This window comes from Ammospiza caudacuta, chromosome 20 (genome assembly GCF_027887145.1).
Source record: "Ammospiza caudacuta isolate bAmmCau1 chromosome 20, bAmmCau1.pri, whole genome shotgun sequence".
Classification (NCBI taxonomy): domain Eukaryota; kingdom Metazoa; phylum Chordata; class Aves; order Passeriformes; family Passerellidae; genus Ammospiza; species Ammospiza caudacuta.
Window position 1 is genome coordinate 6,591,754 of NC_080612.1, and position 19,400 is coordinate 6,611,153.

A 19,400-nucleotide genomic window follows, 5' to 3' on the forward strand; every position below is an offset into this window, starting at 1 on the left:
ATGACGCTCGGTCCCTGTCCGGACACCGAGGTGCTGCCTCTCTCCTTGATGCCAGCCACGCTCCTCATCCTCCTCATCCTCAGCCCCACCGGTGAGCTCCTGCCTGGGGCGGTGGGAGGGGGTTTAAGCACTGTGATCCCTCTCCATCAGATTTGTGGGCAGATTTTCTCCAGGTGCAGGATTGTTGTGGTGTCGCCTACAGTGCTGAGTGTGCACAGGGATGGGGGAGCAAGTTCAGCTCTCATGTCCCACCGTGACCTGGCTGTGATGGCAGGCCCAGCGTGCAGGGCAGGTGCTGCCAGCGCTGGTGACAGAGCAGTTCTGGGCTCTGGAGCAGGCAGCACCATGGGGAGATGCTGATGGCCAAGGGATGCTCCTGAAGTTGCTGCCCAGGACTTAGGGACCTGTCCTGCCAAGGAAAGGGGTGGAATGAGCACCCATCCTGTGACAGTGTTCCCAGGGGTCTCAGGTTCAGGGAAGAGATGAGGATCTGACTCCATGTTTCAGAAGGCTTGATTTATTATTTTATGATATATATTACATTAAAACTATACTAAAAGAATAGAAGAAAGGATTTCCTTTTCAGAAGGCTGGCTAAGAATAGAATAGCAAAGAATGATAACAAAGGCTCTGTCTCGGACTCTCTGTCCGAGCCAACAGGGCTGTGATTGGCATTAATTAGAAACATCTAACATGAGACCAATCACAGATGCACCTGTTGCATTCCACAGCAGCAGATAATCAATGTTTACATTTTGTTCCTGAGGCCTCTCAGGAGGAAAAATCCTAAGGAAAGGATTTTTCATAAAAGATGTCTATGACACCCATCCCCTGAGAACAAGGGGCTCTGCTCACTCCTGGCAGGCACTGTGCAGCCAGGAAGCTTTTCAATAGACCTGGGAAAAGCCATTCCTGCTCTGGAAGGCGGGTCCACACCAGTGCTGGGGCAGCGAGGTGATCCCAGTGTGACTCTGTCCATGTCATTACAGCGGGGAACGCACTCCTGCCTCAACAAACCCACCAAGGCACAGCCAGCGGGAAAACTGGGGATTCAGATGTGCTCAGACATCCTAATTGAGTTAAATCGGGTTTTACCTTCCCACCCCCTCTGCTGGTGCTTCCCTTCCCCCTCAGGTGCTGTGGCAGCATCCGCGCTCACACTCTGGTGTGGGGACCCTGGTGGCTCTGTCCCTGTCCCCTGCATCGCCTGGCTTTCCTCGTTCTCCTCCTTGATGGGCACGGATTAGTCGCTAATGAAGGGCCATTTGTCCTCCCGTTTGGTGTTTTTGTTTACTGGAGCAGTTTCCCTTTTTCTTTTGGCTTTGTGAAGCTGGATCAGAGAAACATGGAGGGCTCCATCTCTCCTCAAAAAGACAGCCCCTTATTATTGTAGACACACCAGACATATTCTTTTCAGATCTTTCCTGACTTTGCTGGAGGATGCTCTTAAATGAATATTTCAGAGCTTTGATTTTGACTCAAAGGGAGATGAATATTTATCAATGTCCTTTTTATCCATTGCTTTCTTGGCACTGGAGTGGACTAGGTGTTAAAAATCAATACAAGCTAGGATCAAACACTCTTCCTAGAAACCCCCACATCTCCCCACTTTTGGTGAGCTGAATTACCTCTACCCTGTTGTCCAGCCCATGGGGCTGCTCTATCCTCCCCTGTCCTCTCTGCTGCCGTGGTCTCACCTGTTTAATCCCCAATTCTTGCTGGAATCACAGCATCCCTTTCCATGCCTGCTCCAGCTGGGTAGGGCAGGAGCACTGACCACGCTGGGGCTCCCTGGCTGCTGATGTTCACCCCAGCATCCCTGTTAAGTCATGGATACAGCCAGACATTTGTCTTGTTCTCCTTTTTCCTGGGGTTTCTAGGTCTTTCTTTGACAGCCCTCATTTCTGGCTGACTTAATGGTCTCCCAGGTAACATCCTAGCAAGGAAAAGGGAAGTGGGTTCATTTTCTCCACTGTCCCCCCAGCTCACACTGCTTCTCACAGTGGTGACATCCACCCCCAGAGCAGCAGGGATTGACCTCCATGTCACTATAGGACGCAAAAGAGCACACCGCTGTTCTCAAGGTGAAGAAAAAGGGAAGTTTATTTTCTGACTCCAACATTTATAGTGTTCCAAGAGGGACAGTGGATTGGAGGGTGACAGTGCCACCTCTCCAATGACACTGGACAAACCAACAGCCCATCAACTTTCTCCGCCTCCATAAAGGAATGCAAAACAATGAGTTATTTACAGAAAGCGTGTGAGAAAGTTTACTACAAGAATGTCAACATCAGAAGGCTTGGAAAATCTTAAAAAACCAGGGTGACACTCCACGTCTCTGCTGGTGGGCTGAGAGTGAGGCAGGACAGGGCTGGTCTGAGGCAGAGGGAGGAAAAGAGGCCACAGAGGCACCAGAGGTGTTGATCAGCCCTTGGGTGCTGTAATCAGCATGGAGGCACCACAGGATCATGGAATGGTTTGGGTTGGAAGCGACCTTAAAATTTATCTCATTCCATACCCCCCATCTCTGACGGTGTTCACAGGGGTTCTTGGATGAGGGAAGAGATGAGCATCTGACTCCATGTTTCAGAAGGCTTGATTTATTATTTTATTATATATATTACATTAAAATTATACTAAAAGAATAGAAGAAAAGGTTTCATCAGAAGGCTTCCATCAGGAGATCTCCACTGGGTTTCTCAAGCTGGGCAGGGTTGATTTTCCTTGTTCCCATCTCACCACCCAAGTTTTCCACGGGGGTGATGGGGCAGGGGGATGCAGGAGCTGCCCAGGGCCAACAGCAAGGCAGCAATGGGGCCAGGGGTGGACAAAAAGGTCCCCAAGACCTGGCCCAAGACAGGAGTGGCTTCTGCTGGTCACTGGGCTCATTAGGGTCACACATGTCACCTTGTGCTTCACATCCCACCAGAGTCACAGTCACTCACGTGCCTCAGTTTCCCCACCCATGGAGTAGAGGAAGTGATGCCCTGGGGAAGAGTGTTCATTTTTCCCCTATAAACTCCAGGACTTTGCAGGAAAGGGAAGGATCCAAGGGCTGCTGGGTCCTGCCAGTCCCCACCACCCTTCCATCCCATCCCTGCTGCCATCACTCTCCAAGCTGCACCTCCTCCTCCCTGGGAAGAGCTGATCCCTCCTTTTCTCCCTTGCAGGCACCACTCCCTTGCAGTCTGAGCCTGAGATGTTGCCATTCCCAGGTGAGATTCTTCTCTGAAAGTCGCTTTTCTCCAGGAAGTTTTGTAGTTGAAAAATGCACTTTTTAGGTAAAAGAAGGGATTTGGGGAATTTAAAAAAAGAAAGATATTGGTTTGGAACAAAAAGCAGCAAGAAAAAGCTAAACTTCTTTTACAGAAAAAAAATAAAGATTCTTTATTATCCCTATTCTGCTCATTATCCTGAGAGGAGATTTTTTCTACCTCCTGCTGAGTCTCTGTCCCTGTGCCATGTATCACAGACAAGTAAATAATTCCCTTGATGTGGTGGACCCTGGTACTTCGATGCCTGCTCCCCATCACCAGCAGCCTGAGAGATCATCTCCATCCATCCCACCAGCTCTGGAAGCATTCATTGAGGCTAATAAGAATTTGCTAATTGCATCTTGTCACCTATTTAAGTCAAGATGTGGTGCCACATGTCTGCTTTTTCCTTCACCCTTGGGTTTTTGCCCATTAGCAGGGGAGATGATGGGAGCACCAAAGAGCCACAGAATGGTTTGGGTTGGAAGGGACCTTAAAAACCATCTCACTCTACCCTGCCATGGGCAGGAAGACCTTCCACGAGGCCAGGCTGTCCAAAGCCCCATCCAACCTGGCCTTGGTGATGGTGCATCTCGTTCCTGGGCTGAGATGTGCTGTGTCTGCACAGCCACTGCTGCCAGCAGATGGAGGGGAGCCCATGTCCCACCAGCAGGGCAGCACCAAGCCAACAACTGCCTCGTGTAGGGGGATAGAAAATAAGAAAATAAAGATAGTGTAGAAAGTAATCTCATCCCTAAGGAGTTGCAGCTGGGCCAATTATCAAAGATTAGGAACAAGCCTGACTTTAAGAGGCCACAGCTGTGACCAGTGAGAAGATGCTATAAAAGAGTGGGGTGGCTGGTTGGGAAGGAAACTGGAGTCAGTTGGCTGCTTTGTGAAGAACAGGGTCAGTGCTCTGGGGAGAAACACCAAGAAGGTATGAAACTTCTGTGATAAGGAGACAACAGTATGGAACCCCTGCAACAAGATGACAACAGCCTTGTGCCCCAGAGAAGGGGCAGGAGATTGACGTAGAGATTTTCCTTAGAGGTTTTCTCTAAGGGGCAGGAGTTTGATGTAGATTTGCTGCCCATGGCCTGCTGAGGGAGCTCTGTGTTGCCATCCTCCCAGAGATCTGGCTCTCCAGCGGGCCCAGCTGGACACCCTCATGATTTTCTCTACGGAGTTTGGTGTAGATTTGCTGCCCATGCCTGCTGAGGGAGCTTTCTGTTGCCATCCTCCCAGAGATCTGCCTCTCCAGTGGGCCCAGCCAGCTGGAGACCCTCATGATTTTCTCTACGGAGTTTGGTGTAGATTTGCTGCCCATGGCCTGCTGAGGGAGCTTTCTGTTGCCATCCTCCCAGAGATCCGCCTCTCCAGCAGGCCCAGCTGGCTGGAGATCCTCATGATTTTCTCTAAGGAGCAGGAGTTTGATGTAGATTTGCTGCCCATGGCCTGCTGAGGGAGATCTGTGTTGCCCTCCTTGCAGAGATCCGCCTCTCCAACGGGCCCAGCCGCTGCCAGGGCCGCCTGGAGATCCTCTACAACGGCTCCTGGGGCACCGTGTGTGACGACGACTGGGACATGGTGGATGCCAACGTGGTGTGTCGCCAGCTGGGCTGTGGCCATGCCATCACCCTGCCCGCTGCCATGACCTTCGGCCAGGGCACCGGGCCCATCTTCCTGGACAACGTGGACTGCAAGGGCTCGGAGGCGGCCCTGAGCGAGTGCTGGAGCCATGGCTGGGGCATCCACAACTGCTACCACTATGAGGATGTGGCTGTGGTGTGCAATGGTAATGAGGGTGGGTTCCTCGGGGGACAGGAGAGCATGGGATTACTGTGGAGGGCAAGACTTGGGGGTTGCAGTGGGGTTGGTGGAGCTCAAGAGTCTTATCTCAGAGCCTGACCTGGGTCAGACAAACATCTTCTGCATTCTCCTCTCACCCATTTCCTCAATCCAGGTCACTTCCCAGCTCCACAGGCTGGTGCTCCATAAGGTGACCAGCCTGTTTGGTGTTCCTTGTCACTCCCAGATCAGGGACTTTGTGCCCTCTCCAGCACAATCCCTGGGGAAAGAGCACATGCCCACCCACGCTCCTGCCTCTGAGTCAATTGCTGCCCAACTGCTCTTTCCCCTTTTGACTCTGCCTTGGTGGAGCCCAAGAGTCTTAGAGCCTGGTTCTCTGACCTGGGTCAGCCAAATGTCTTCTGCCTTCTCCTCTCATTCCTCTGCTCAATCCAGGTCACCTCCCAGCTCCATAAGGTGACCAGCCTGCTTTGTGTTCCTTGTCACTCCCAGATCAGGGACTTTGCATGATCCCTGGGGAAGGAGCACATGCCCACCCACGCTCCTGCCTCTGAGTCAGTTGCTGCCCAACTGCTCTTTCCCCTTTTGACTTGTGTTTCTTTAAACTGCTGAGCTTTTCAGTAGGAGATGTTCCTAAAGGTGAGAAAAGCAGTGGAAAGTGTTTGAACTTGGCAAGCAAAAGTGGGACGGCTCTGTGAGGACCCTTATGTACCCCACGCACGTTCCACCCTCGCTGTGCAAGGTTTGCTCATCAGCCAGGCACCAGTGAGCTGTGAAAGGGAGGCTCTGCAGACCTGGAGCAGCTGTTCTGTGAATCCCCACGTCCTGCAGAAGCAGGGCTTGGAAAAGGAGGGATGGAAAGGCAGGGGGATGCTGGGTTGGTGGTGGGTTGTACTGACAGCAACCAGAGAACAGAAGTTGTGGATCAAGCAGGAAACTAAATCATGGCTTTGTTGGAGAGGAGAGGTGGAAGGAGTGAGAAAGGAGGTGGGGAGCTGGGTCTGAGGGCAGAATAAAGGCTGGAGGCATTGGCAGAGAGCTCTGGTGCAGCTGCAAACCTCTCTATTTTCAGCTGGGGCTGGTTTGGTACAGACCCTCCTGGAGCAGCAGGGTGGGAGGGATCCCTCCCTCTCCCAGGTGGAGCAGCAGCAGGTGCCACCTCTCTGCTTCCCTTTGCAGAGTTCTCACCCACGCAAGTCAGCGAAGGACCGACCACCAGGACCCTCACAGCCTCGGTACAGGACGGGGAAAGTAAGCTGCTCAGCCTGCAGGGGGACATCCTGTCACCTGCTGTCCCTCTTGAAGCCTCTCTGAGCTGCAGAACCCCAAACCCCATCATTGTACTGTCCATGGCCACATCCTATCCCAGAAATTCCCAAGCTTCCCAAGCCCCATTGCTCTAAAGCTTCACCCCTTCCCCTCTGTTTCTCACTCATTTCCTTTGCCATCACGGGCACGGTGGCAGTGCGGGGACATCACATCCCTCTCACCTCGTGCTGCCACCCCCAGGTGACGGCAGCGTCCGCCTGGTGGCCGGCCCCGACACCTGCCAGGGCCGGGTGGAGATCTTCTACCGCGGCAGCTGGGGCACCGTGTGCGATGACGACTGGGGCCTGAGCGATGCCAGCGTGGTCTGCAAGCAGCTGGGCTGTGGGCAAGCCCTGGATTACAAGAGCAATGCCTACTTTGGCTATGGAACAGGACGGATCCTCCTGGACAACGTCAACTGTGACGGCAGTGAGCCCTTCTTGTCTGCCTGCTACAGCCTGGGCTGGGGCATCCACAACTGCGGCCACCATGAGGATGCCGGGGTCATCTGTGCAGGTACCAGGCAGGGCACTGCCCTCAGGGTGGGGAAAAACCAAGGGACAGCCTGTTCTCCAAGCAGAAATGGCCTCAGGGAGATGCTGAGATGCTCAAGGCTGAGCTCTGTGCTGTGGGAGCATCCTTGTTCCTTATCCACACTCATCATGGTACCCTGGAGTAGCAACACCACAGCAAGAGCCCAGAGCACAGCCAGGGTGGGGATTTGCAGGGGAAATGCACCTGCCCCTCCTGCCAGGGAAATGCACCTGCCCCTCCTGCCAGGGAAATGCACCTGCCCCTCCTGCCAGGGAAATGCACCTGCCCCTCCTGCCAGGGAAATGCACCTGCCCCTCCTGCCAGGGAAATGCACCTGCCCCTCCTGCCAGGGAAATGCACCTGCCCCTCCTGCCAGGGAAATGCACCTGCCCCTCCTGCCAGGGAAATGCATCTGCCCCTCCTGCCAGGGAAATGCATCTGCCATCCTGCACTTCCCTCTGCCATTTCCCTGCTCTGCTGGCTGCAAACGAGCTGCCCGTGTCCGGAAGGAGAGAGAGGCTGCCAGGGTCTGGGCACGGTGCCAGGCCCAGCCTGCCTCCCCTTCCCCTCCTGAAATGATGTATTCCTGCCATCCTTCACTGATTACTGTTTATAATCTTAATAATCCCCCTGAATTCCCTCATTATCGTGGCTAATGACGGGAGCAGTGAGTGCCAGTGCTTTCCCTTTCTTGCTGTCAATGGACAAAGGGGATGATGTAGGACAAAAGGGACAATTTTTTCAGGCTGGTCCTTTCCTGCCTAAACATCCACATCCCCTCTGGCTCCTCCTTAATGGCACCACCACGCCTAGACCTTGCTTAGAGGGGCAGGGGATAATGAAGTATGAATGCTAATGAATCCTGATGATAAATCTCCCAGGTGTCACCTTTGTCCCTTTGTGTCACCACAGGACTGGACACATCCACCATCACATCATTCACGACCTCGCTGGCCCTGGACTCTGAGGAGACCCTCACAGCCACGGCCACAGGTAGGAGGTTGGCAGTCACTCATCTGCGGGGGAAGCTGTGTCCTTTGTGTCCTCTTGTGACCCAGCTTGGCCACCCTGGGGTTTCTGCCAGGCATGGGTGACGCTTGAGGGGTGACACTGCCCATGGCAGGGGACAGAAATGATGCTGATGGTCACTGGCACCAACTGGAATGGGGCAGTGGGTGCTGGGTCTGGACCCCTCAATGCCCACATGTCCCCACACTTGTCCCAGCAGTGACAGACAGCAGGGACCAGCCCTCCCAGGCCACTGAGGTGGTCACCACCACGCTCCTGACCATCGAGCAGGAAAGTAAGTGTGCAGCTGCTGCTGGAGCTCCATGTCCCTGGTGGAGGTCACTCCACATCCCCAGGGCTCCTTCCATGTCCCCAGAGGTCACCCCATGTTCCAAGTGCTCAATCCATGCCCCAGGAATTATCTCATATCCCCAGGGTTTACTCCATGCCCACAGGGTGCTCACCCCGTGACACTCAAGGGTTCATCCCACATCTCCAGGGATTGCTCCATGCTCACAGTGCTGCTTGGGAATCACCCCATGTAGCCAGTGTCACCCCTCATCACCAGGACTCACCCTGTGTCCCCAGGGGCTCAGCTGACATCCCCATGGTCACCCTGAGCTCTCCAGATGTTACCCTATACCCCAGAGACTCACCCCATGCCCACAGGGGTTTGCCCCACACTCCCAGGGGGTTGTACCCACATCCCCAGAGGGTTACCCTATACTCCAGAGACTCACCCCATGCCCACAGGGGTTTGCCCCACATCCCCAGGTTGTACCCATGTCCCCAGGGCTTACCCCAAAAACTGGGGGCTCACCCCATGCCCACAGGAGTTTGCCCCACATCCCCAGGGGTTATCTCATACCCCAGAGACTCACCCCATGCCCACAGGGGATTGCCCCACATCCCCGGGGGTTGTACCCATGTCCCCAGATGTTACCCCATACCCCAGAGATTGACCCCACGCCCACAGGGGTTTGCCCCACATCCCCAAGGGAGTGTACCCATGTCCCCAGGGGTTACCCCAAAAACTGGGGGCTCACCCCACACCCACAGGGATTGCCCCACATCCCCAGGGGGTTGCACCCATGTCCCCAGGGGGTTACCTCATACCCCAGGGATTGACCCCATGCCCACAGGGGTTTGCCCCACATCCCCAGGGGGGTGTACCCACAACCCCAGGGCTTACCCCAAAAACCAGGGGCTCACCCCACGCCCTCGGAGGGACAGCAGGGGACACCCTGTGTAGCCCTGCTCCCCCCGGGTCGTGGCTCGCAGGTGGCGGCTTGCGGCTGGCGAACGGCAACGGGAGCTGCCGCGGGCGGGTGGAGGTGCGGCACGGCGGCACCTGGGGCACCGTGTGCGACGACGACTGGGACTTCCCCGACGCCCAGGTGGTTTGCCGGCAGCTGGGCTGCGGCGGCGCCCTGGCCGCCACCGTGCTGGGCTCCTTCGGCTACGGCAGCGGGCCCGTGCTGCTGGACAACGTGGGCTGCGGTGGCGGCGAGGCGCGCCTGGCCGACTGCTTCCACCTGGGCTGGGGACAGCACAACTGCGGCCACCACGAGGATGCCGGGGTCATCTGCCGAGGTGAGACGGGGGGGAGAGGGTGTCTTGGTTTGGAAAGACAGGAGTCTCCTAAGGAAGGTAGGAGCCTCCCCTGAAATGGAGAATGTAAACCCAAAACTCTCTCAGACCCCAAAACTCCCTGCTAAGGAAGGCAGGAGCCTCCCCTGAAATGGGAAATGTAAACCCTCCCCACCCCTCCCAATTGCTGTAAATTTTAAATTAAGGGGCTCTCAGGCAAAAAAATATGGGAGCGGGAAATAGCAGTTCTTTAACAGGGCAGAAAAATAAAAGGATAAAATAAACAATGCAGTACACCAGAACAACACTGACAGAGTCAGAACCCAACCTGACACCCTGTGGGTCAGGGTGTTGGTGGCAGTGCCATTGGAATTGTGGCTCAGCCCTCCTGCAGTGTCAGGGGTGGTTCTGCTGGAGCAGGGATCCTGTAGAGAAGGATGGATTCTTCCTCTGAAGATCCAGTGGGAGAAGAGGCAGCTGCTGTTCCTCTGGGGAATCCAGTGGAGGAGCCGTGCTGGTGTTCCAGAACCTCCAGATTATATCCATGTAGGAATGCTTGGCTCCTCCCTCTGGGCTCACATCTCCCAATGGGATGTTGTGGTTCTTATCAGTCATGCAGGGACATTCAATAGCTGTTATCAGCAATGTCCCCTCCCTAGGGAGGTGTGAATGTGGTCACTCAAAGAGAGAGATAAGGCAAACTGCCCATGTGACAAAAGACAACTGCCATACAGATGGTGATAGAACGCATCTTGCCTTGCAATCTGGAACAGAGGGTGACAGGAGGTCTCTGATGAAGCCCAGCTCAGTGGGAAAGTCAATGGATGTAGGGAGGATTTTGGCCATGCTCAGGCTGGGTGTGGGAAATGGGGTCCCCCAATGGGGTTGGGGTGAAGAATGAGTAGTGGCAATCAGTGCCATGGTGTGGGTGATGGCTGGAATGTGTCACTCCCTGTGGTCCCCATTTGTTCAGAGTGGCTGCACATCCCACCCCACATCCCTGCAGCCATCCCACTCCACTGCTGGCGGGCTCTGACTGACCCTCTCCCTTCAGTCACTTTTCCCACCTCTCCTCTGCTGCACCAGGTGCTGATGACACTGACGACCATTTCCAAGAGGCCACTGCTACAACCACCACGTTGGCCCCAACTCGTCCCAAGGAGGGTAAGTACTGGGGTGTCACCTGAGGACACAGTGCCAGCCCTGGGGATGCTCCATGCTGGCACAGGGTGGAAAAATAAATGGCTCAGGCAGAGACACAAGATCTGGCAGTGCCTGGAGCTGCCCATGATGTTGCTATAGGACACAAAAGAACACAAGTGCACACCGCTGTTCTCAAGGTGAAGAAAGGGAAGTTTATTTTCTGATTCCAACATTTATAGTGTTCCAAAAGTGACAGTGGATTGGAGGGTGAAAGTGCCACCTCTCCAATGACACTGGACAGACCAACAGTCCATCAAATTTCTCCTCCTCCATAAAGGAACGCAAAACAATGACTTATTTACAGAAAGCGTGTGAGAAAGTTCATTGCAAGAATGTCAACATCAGAAGGCTTAGAAAATCTTAAAAAACCAGGGGGACATCATGGGGAGGGGGAAAAACTGATGACACTGTTAAGTTATGGCTTCTCTTGGTGCCCCTAAGGCTGGTTCAGGCAGAGGTGGTGGACATCAGGGTGGGGAGAGGAGGTGATGGACCAAAGGGGCAGAGGTGGGAACAGAGGTGATTGTCTGTTCCATGATGCTCTGAGGGCCACCCCCAGCTCTGACAGGTGAAAAGGCAGTAGGGGAGCTCCGGGCTGACCCCAGGGCAGGCAGGGAGAGTGGAACACAGCTCTGGGGTGGGCAGAGGCAGGAGCTGCCTCACCCCCTGCCCTCCCCAGGGTCCCTGCGCCTGGTGAATGGCAGCCACCGGTGCGAGGGGCGCGTGGAGATGTTCTACCTGCACCAGTGGGGCACCGTGTGCGACGACGCCTGGGACCTGCGGGATGCCAAGGTGGTGTGCAGGCAGCTGGGCTGTGGGCACGCTCTGGCAGCCTGGGGGGAGGCTCACTATGGCCAAGGAACCGGCTACATCTTCCTGGACAACCTCAAGTGCAAGGGCCACGAGCCCTCGCTGCTGCGCTGCTCCCACATCCGCTGGGACGTCCACAACTGCGACCACTCCGAGGATGCCGGTGCTGTCTGTGACATCCTATGACCTTCCCGCAGGTAAGGGGGGACAGGGAGGCTGCAGGGAGCTGGTGGCAGTGCCACAGAGAGGGGTTGGACCCTTGGTGCTGGTCTGGATGCACTCCCTGCACTGGATGTTTGGGGTCTGAGAATGGGAGGCTGAAGGAGCACAAGGGGAAATGGAGAAGGCTTTAATTATTTTGCCACAATGTGGAATAGCCTCTGGCTCAGTGCTGTGTGGGGCTTAGGAGCTCTGCTGCCCAGGAATTGGATGTTTGGGGTCTGAGAATGGGAAGAGTTGGGTGAGGACTGGGTTCTCCTCAGCTCCTGAAATAGTGGCTGAAGCTTCCCCCTACCTCCACCCACCCCCAGACTGCCCCTTGGAAAAACAAAACTGCTTCTGGTGTGAAATCTGGTTGGTTTCAGCCATTTCTTTTAAGAGATGAGGAAAGAAAAATGGATTTTCTGCTGTGAAAATGATGTTAAATTATACTCAGAAAATGTAAAAAGGGGGCTGAAATCACACCAGGATGCTCCAGTGGCTCTGCAGTGAGTTACTGTTGTTCTGCAATTTGCTTTGCAAGCCCTCCAGCAATCCCAATAGCAGCTTTTTCTTCCCATTTTGGCATCAGAAATACCAATTCCTCCCCCATTCCCATGCAGCAGAAATGCAGGCGTTGGATCTCACACCATCTGCAATCCTTGTGCCTGTTTCACCTGTTCCTTCTGCTAACACTGGGGGGTTCAGGAGAGCTCAGATGAGATTTCCCTTCCTGGGGGGCTTCAGCACAGCCAGTCCATGCCCTAAAAACCTCCTGAGTTGTGGGAAAGGATGGGGATACCCTGCAGTCCCCCCATCCTTCTCCATCCTGTGCTGGCTTTGGCTGCTCTGTCCCAAAAGCTCCCAGGGCAGGCAGGGAGCTGGCAGACAGGACACAAGCAGATGGAAAACCGTAGGGAAGACCCCAAATCCCTTCCCAGAGCAAATAAAGGGACCCAGGAGCCTGCAGCTTCCCCAGTGCCCTGCCTTTGGGGTATAAAGGCTGTTTTCCTCCCAGCTCAGGTGGAAAGACCCAGCCTGCAGCACCAGTCACCTTCACCACCAAGTGTTTGATTCCTGCTGGGACATTGGGAAAAGGATTTCCATGTTCTCATGGATGGGGTTCAAGGGTGGGGAAGGGCTCCTGCAGTGGCACAGAGCTCACTCCTCTGTCTGTGCAATTCTGTTGTTAAGAGACTGTGCATATTCCTGGGTTGGGTTTTTTTCATTTTCCAATTTTTTTTTTCTTATACGTGTGTGGGTTTGTTTTTGTGAATACATAAAAGCCCTTTGAAAGTGCTCTGAGAGCTGATTTGTTTTCCTGTCATCCCCTCAAAGCCCTGGGTAAAAGCAAACACCTGGAGAAGAGGAGATGCCCCAAAACTGGAGGAGAGAGCTCAGTTCTTGGTGCCAAAAATTGTCCCAAATCCCAGGCTCAAATTGCTCAGGGGGGCTGAAATTAATTTAATTCCCACTCAGCTGAGAGCTCAGCTTGGACCTTTCCCCACCCCAGCTCTGGGGTACAACCCCGAACCCCATCAGGATCAGGGTTTGAGGTTGGATTTTCTTTGGGTTTGTTCCTAGTGGGATTCGGCAGTCACATGAGCTGTGGGGTGGCCCTGGCCCCATGCTCAGGCTCCTGTTGGCTGCTTCTCTTCCACTTCCCATGGACAGAGCTTTCCCAGCACTCTGATCCCAGTCCAGATCTCCATCAGTGGGGAAACTGAGGCATGGAAGCATCTTCCAGGCAGGCTGTGGCAGCACAGCTGGGCAAGACTTGCTCGGAGAGGGCAGGGAGGTGGTGTGGGAACAAAATCCTCCTTTCCCTGTGCTCACAGGTCCTGCCCCCTCACTTCCCACCTCACCTCCTGCCTCCAGCACAGCTGGGCCGTGCCTGGTCCTGCTGGGAGCAGGAGGGGACAGAGCTGTCCCAGCAGCTCCCAGCCCATCCCACAGCCCACACCAGCTGGGGATGGGTCAGAGGGTGCTGAGGCCTCCTCCAGCTTTGCTGTCCCCTCCCTGTGCCTGCGGGAGATGGGAGTGTGGCCAGGAGTTGCTCTGGAAGCTGCTGCCTCTTGAGGAGAAAGATAAGAAAGGCTGGATGGGTTTTCCCTGTTTTTCTTGGGGACTCTGCTTTGAGCTGGCAGAGCTGGGCTGTTTTTTGGTGTTACCCCACACCCTGCTCTTCTTGGCTTTGAGCTGGGAAGAGCAGGTCCTGGTATCCTGGAGTTTCTCCCTTTCACAGCCTGCAACCCGGCAAGCAAAGGGTTTCCAGGCAGGAAAGGCAGCAGCTGCCTCCCTGTCTCCCAGCCTTTCCTCCTGCAGCCAGCCTGGGATGGGCTGAGATCCACAGGGATTCCCCCAGACACCGCACAGCCCAGCTGGGCATCACCCCCGGTTCCTCTGGGAGCAGGGAGTGGCGGGCAGGGTGGGAGCAGGGTACAGCAAGGGGATGTACCTGGGGCAAGGAACAGCGGGGTGGAGGATGCCCTGGCTCTGCAGCAGGGTGCAGCAGCACAGGGGATGCTCAGAGGCTCATTTGCAGCACAGGGGATGCTCTGGAGCAGGGCAGCAGCACAGGGAATGCTCTGAGGCTCAGCAGCAGCACAGGGAATGCTCTGGAGCTCGGTAACAGGACAGAGGATGCTCTGGAGCAGGGCAGCAGCACGGGGAATGCTCTGGAGCTCGGTAACAGGACAGAGGATGCTCTGGAGCAGGGCAGCAGCACAGGGAATGCTCTGAGGCTTGGTGGCAGCACAGGGGATGTTGTGGAGCCAGGTTGTAGCACAGGGAATGCTCTGGAGCTTGGTAGCAGCCCAGGGGATGCTCTGAGGCTCAGCAGCAGCACAGGGAATGCTCTGGAGCTCGGTAACAGGACAGAGGATGCTCTGGAGCAGGGTAGCAGCACAGGGGATGCTCTGGAGCTCAGTAGCAGCACAGGGCATGGTGTGGAGCAGGGTAGCAGCACAAAGAGTGTTGTGGAGCTCAGTAGCAGCACAGGGAATGCTCTGGAGCTTGGTAGCAGCACAGAGGATGCTCCGGAGCACGGCAGCAGCACAGGGAATGCTCTGGAGCTCAATAGCAGCACAGGGAATGCTCTGGAGCTCAATAGCAGCACAGGGAATGCTCTGAGGCTCCGTAGCAGCACAAAGAATGTTGTAAAGCTCGGTAGCAGCACAAGGGGTGCTCTGGAGCTCAGTAACAGCACAGGGGATGCTCTGGAGCAGTGTACCAGCGCAGGGGTGCCAAGGGTGTGAGAGCATCCCTCCACGGGAGCCCAGCCAGGCTGCAGCGGCTGCGGGGGAGCCGGGAGAAGCTCCTGCCCAGCTCCCATCCTCCTGCCGACGTCAGCTGTTTCCCGGCGCCCGGAGCAGCTGCAGCTCCACACCGGTCGATGTCATCGATTGGTTCCTCTCCCCATCCCCGGAGAGGGGATGGTGTGGGGGGAGAGGATAAATATTTCAGCAGGTCCAGGCAAAAGCTGGGGTTATTTTGAGGCTGGGATTTATGGGCTATTAGGAATAAGGAATGAGTCTGTGCTGGGAGAAGAGACCCATTAATCCAGGCTGAAGGAGCACAAATCAGCAAGGGGAAATGGAGAAGGCTTTAATTATTTTGCCACGCTCTGGAATAATAAGCTGGCCTCTGGCTGGGTGCTGTGTGGGGCTCAGGAGCTCTGCTGCCCGGGAACTGGGGCAGGTGAGAGGACACTCATGATTAAATCCCACCCCAGCTGCGCTGCGAGGGATGGGCAATCCATTCTGGGACCAGTATGGGACCAGTACAAGCAATTATTCTGGCTGGGATGAGGTGGGGGCAGACTGCAGACTGCAGGGACGGCAGGAGGGGCCCGTGGGTCAGTGCCCGGTCCCGGGGTGCCCTTTCCAGCGCTGCCACGGCCGTGCCCGGTTAAGGCAATCCCGCCTGTGCCTGTAACCGGAGGAGCTGGGCGCTATCGGGCACGGTGAGTCAGTGCCCGAGGCAGCCCCGGCCCGGGAGCATCCCTGGCTCTGCTGCTCCCTGCGCCACCTGGGTGACCTTGGGCTCTGCTCTGTCCCCCGGCTCTCTGTGCCCCGCGGCTCACTGTGCCCTCCCCTGCCCTCCTTGCTGCCTCAGTTTCCCCGGGGAGGACGCAGGGAGGGTGATCATGCCTCACTCCTCGATACTCTTGAGCTGCAGGGACCCGGCTGCCCTGTCCGGAGGGACATTCCTCACCCCGAGATTTGCCCCTCGGGGGCAGCCTGCCGCAGCCCCTACAGCCAGAATTTTTGGGAACGCAGGGATGCAGAGCACGGACAGCCTTGGACCACCTCCTCCGAAAGGATGCATGAGGGAGGACCTGACCTCCCTGCGGCATCCCTGCGGCACCGCATCCTCTCTCCCTTGCGGGGGTGCCCCCGGTGCCAAGGTCACCCAGCGGGATCGCGGCGGGTGCCGGGGCCGCTCTGCACAGCCCGGTACCGGCCGCGTCCTCCTTCCCGCTCCGCCGGGCCTGCCGCGGCTCCCGCTTGCGTCACCCGCCGGAGCCAGCAGCTATTTTGGGAACTGCAAAGTCACTGGCGCAATTAGACTGGCTGGCAAAGGCAGCGGGGGGACCACGGGCACGGCTGCTCCCCCCCGAGCCGGGCCGGGCCGTGCCGGGGGCCACACGGGCACCGCCAGCATCCCTGCGTCTGCAGGGTCCCTCCGCCAGGACAGACGGACACGGCTGCAAATCCTCCCATCCATCATTTCCTTATCATTTCCTTCTCTCTCTCTCTCTCTCTCTCTTTTTTTCTTTTTTTTTTTTTAATATTTAATTTGCTGTCGCTCCCCCGGCAGGAGCCTCCCCACGTGGGCTGCTGAGCCAGCTCGCTGCCACCGCCGGCGTTTGGAGAGAGGCGGCAGCAGCAGCACAGGGACTGTGTGTGCCAGGGCCATGCCCTGCGGGCTGGGGGGGTCCGGCTGTTCCCGGGTGCCCGGTTAAACGCGGTGTGCATCCCCCGGGAGCAGCCAGCGCCGTGCCCCAGCTGGCCCCGGGGCAGCCATGGGGGTGTGGATGGGCTGCGGTGACACTGGAGGGACACCTGAGCCCGGGACACAGCACAGAGGTGGCGTTCTGCCACGCAGTGTCCTTGGGGATGTGGGGACAGCCAGAGGGGACAGCTGGGGATCTCAGTCCCTCTGGCCACTCTCCTCAGCTCCCGGTAACCTTCAGGTCATGGCAGAGGGGATGTGTACAGAAAGGCTGGGACAAGCTGATCCTGGCAGGCTCCAAACACCCCAAAAGTGAAGCTCAAAAAATCCTTTTAAAAAATCTCCAGACTGTTCTGTGTGACCTGACATCTCTTTCAGTCCCATCCCCCAGGGAAAAAAAAAAACAAAAAAACAAAAAAACAAAACACCCCAAATCCTTTCTCCCAACGCCTGGAGAGGTGCCACAGCAGGAGCTCCCCTGATCACAAATGGGGCTTTGGGTGGGAAGGGACAGATCCAGATGGATCCCTGGGCACAGCAGAGGTGATGGGCGCTTGCAGGCTGACCCCACCCTGCTCTCCATCACTCCGAGCCCTGGAGGAGGAATCCCTGCCGGAGCTGGGGCTGAAGGAACCGCTGCTGCTCCTGGGCTGGGGACAGACAGCGCTGAGCGGGACCAGGGGGTGGTTTTGGGGTGCCAGGGGCTGTGGGAGGGCAGGGGAAAGGTGGGCAGCGTGCGTTCCCCCCCGGGCTGGGGAAGAGGCCGCGGCGGTGGGGCCGGGAGCGCTGAGGCTGTGCTGAGTCACGCTGCAGAGCCTGCGAGCAGGACTGCAGCAAGGCTGCCTGTGACAGCCCTGTCCCTCCGCCCCCGGCTCCTCGCCGCCCCCCGGGGCCAGCACGCCCGTGGGGCTCGGTGTCCAGGCTGGGGAGGTCCCGCTGCTCCCCTGGACGTGGCTGTGTCCAAGTTCCCAATCCTGGTGACCCTCCTCAGCCCCCCTGCCCTTCAATATGGGGCTGCTCCAGGATGGGGGTCCTGGGGTTCCTGGGCAGGGAGAAGGGAGGACTGAGCTGCTCTTGGTGTGAGTGTCCCCGACCCCAGTCCCAGGAGGGGTAGCTGTGACACGGGGGACAGCAGAGGCGGGGTGTCACTCGCTGCCAGCACAAACACGAAGGACATTTAGCAGCCACTGGAAGCAGATTTCCCTGGCATGGGTGGAGTGGGGTGGTGGGTGGGCAGAGATACCCCCATCTCCTACCCCACACCACCAACCCAGCACACAGAGCTGAGCATCCGCCCCTGCTGCTGCACAGGAGAAAGGCTGAGGCAGGTCCCTGCTGCAGAGGGAAACTGAGGCACGGGCTGTGCTCCAGCATCTGCCCCAGATGCTGCCACCTCTCGGACTCAGAGTCTGGGACAGCCCTGTCCCCACCTTGTCTGGTGCTGCCTCCCAGCCCCACAGAGCTCAGAGCAGCTTCTGGAGGGCCCGAGACAGGCAGGGCTTTTTTTAGGTGCTGGGTAAGAGCCGTCTGGGCGGTATTTATATCGGCTCCTTAAATAAGAGCTGCCATCCGAGCCTGACGAGCCTGCTTAATTATTAATGCCCCGCAGGGAGGCAGCACTCCTGCCTGCTCCAGGCCCACCTTCCCACTGGGATCCTGCATCCCAGGTCCCACCCAGCTCCCCACCAGCACCCAGGGTGGGCTGTGACAGCCTGAACAGCACCCCAGCTTCCCATGGGACATGTCTTATGTGGGAGCATCTTCCCCAGGGCAGGGAGGAAGGCTCAGAGGGGATTTTCCATGGCATGGGCATTGCTGCAGTTCTTAGCGGGTGTTGGGAATAAGGGGAGGGTGGGAAGCACAGGGTGATGCTCTCCCATCCCATCTCAGCAGCTTGAGGTGGTTCCAGGGAAAATCATCCCTGGAAGCCCTGAGGGGTGGGGGCAGCCCTGCTTGGAGACAGAGCTTATGCTAAACAGCACGGGAGGGCAGCTGCTGCAGCAGAATTAATTTGAGCTTGGAAAGTGCTTTGAAAGGCTGAGATGAAAGGCCAGGGCTGGGTACAAAGAGCTGCAGCTCCACAGGCAGGGGGAAGGAAACTCCCAGCAAAGCACCCTGGGTCTGCCATCAGCCCCAGCAGCCACGGCCCCTCCATCCCCTCCTGCCCCAGGTGAGGCAGCCTCTGCCTCTGGGAGGTTTTGGGGAGGGCTGGTGAACCCTGAGCTCACCCAGCTGCTGCTGATTGTGGGGTCCTTGGTAGGGTGTGACCCCCCAGCTCTGGTTTGTGTCAGGGTGGAGGGGCCAAGGCTGCACCGTGAGGGGCTGGGGAGGTGCAGGGGAACAGGGGACAGCCTTGTCCTGCTCCTGGGTTGTGTCCCTTGCTGTCACACAGCCAGGCTCAGGGCAGCATGGGGGAAAGGGGCCATGGTGCCACAACCTTGGTGTGGTGGGGACAGTCTGGCCCAGTAAGGGGTCAGACAGGGAGGGCATGAGGGCACCACTGTCCTGCAACCTCAGGGAAGGGGACACTGAAGCCAGAGGTTTCCTCAGCTTGTTTTTCCACCAACACAACTGCAAGAGTCACAAAAGTGCTCCCCTGGGCAGGCAGCCCCTCCTCAGGGCAATCCAAGCAGCAGCTGCCTGGGCAGGGGGAGTTGGGGGGAGCACCCAGCCCTGGGGTGTGCAGGAGCCTGGGCAGGATCCTGGGGATGGAACCCATCCAAACCCCCA

The 19,400-nt window shown here is 56.9% G+C and overlaps 1 protein-coding gene across 1 annotated transcript; it reads left to right on the plus strand.

The window, feature by feature from the left end:
* SSC4D (scavenger receptor cysteine rich family member with 4 domains) lies at positions 1-12,882 on the plus strand. The gene is made up of 11 exons (XM_058817964.1): positions 1-91; positions 3,171-3,215; positions 4,744-5,049; positions 6,243-6,314; positions 6,573-6,887; positions 7,818-7,898; positions 8,131-8,208; positions 9,195-9,506; positions 10,590-10,667; positions 11,386-11,713; positions 12,733-12,882. Exons 1-10 carry the CDS (start codon positions 1-3, stop codon positions 11,700-11,702), a joined length of 1,695 nt encoding a protein of 564 aa, XP_058673947.1. The 3' UTR covers positions 11,703-11,713; positions 12,733-12,882.
* The last annotated feature ends 6,518 nt before the right edge of the window (positions 12,883-19,400 follow it).

Coding starts and splice junctions, on each gene's coding strand:
- SSC4D (XM_058817964.1), top strand. CDS start 1: ATGACGCTCGGTCCCTGTCCGGACACCGAGGTGCTGCCTCTCTCCTTG. Junction 6,888..7,817: donor TGCCGGGGTCATCTGTGCAG/GTACCAGGCAGG, acceptor GTGTCACCACAG/GACTGGACACATCCACCATC. Junction 7,899..8,130: donor CCTCACAGCCACGGCCACAG/GTAGGAGGTTGG, acceptor CACTTGTCCCAG/CAGTGACAGACAGCAGGGAC.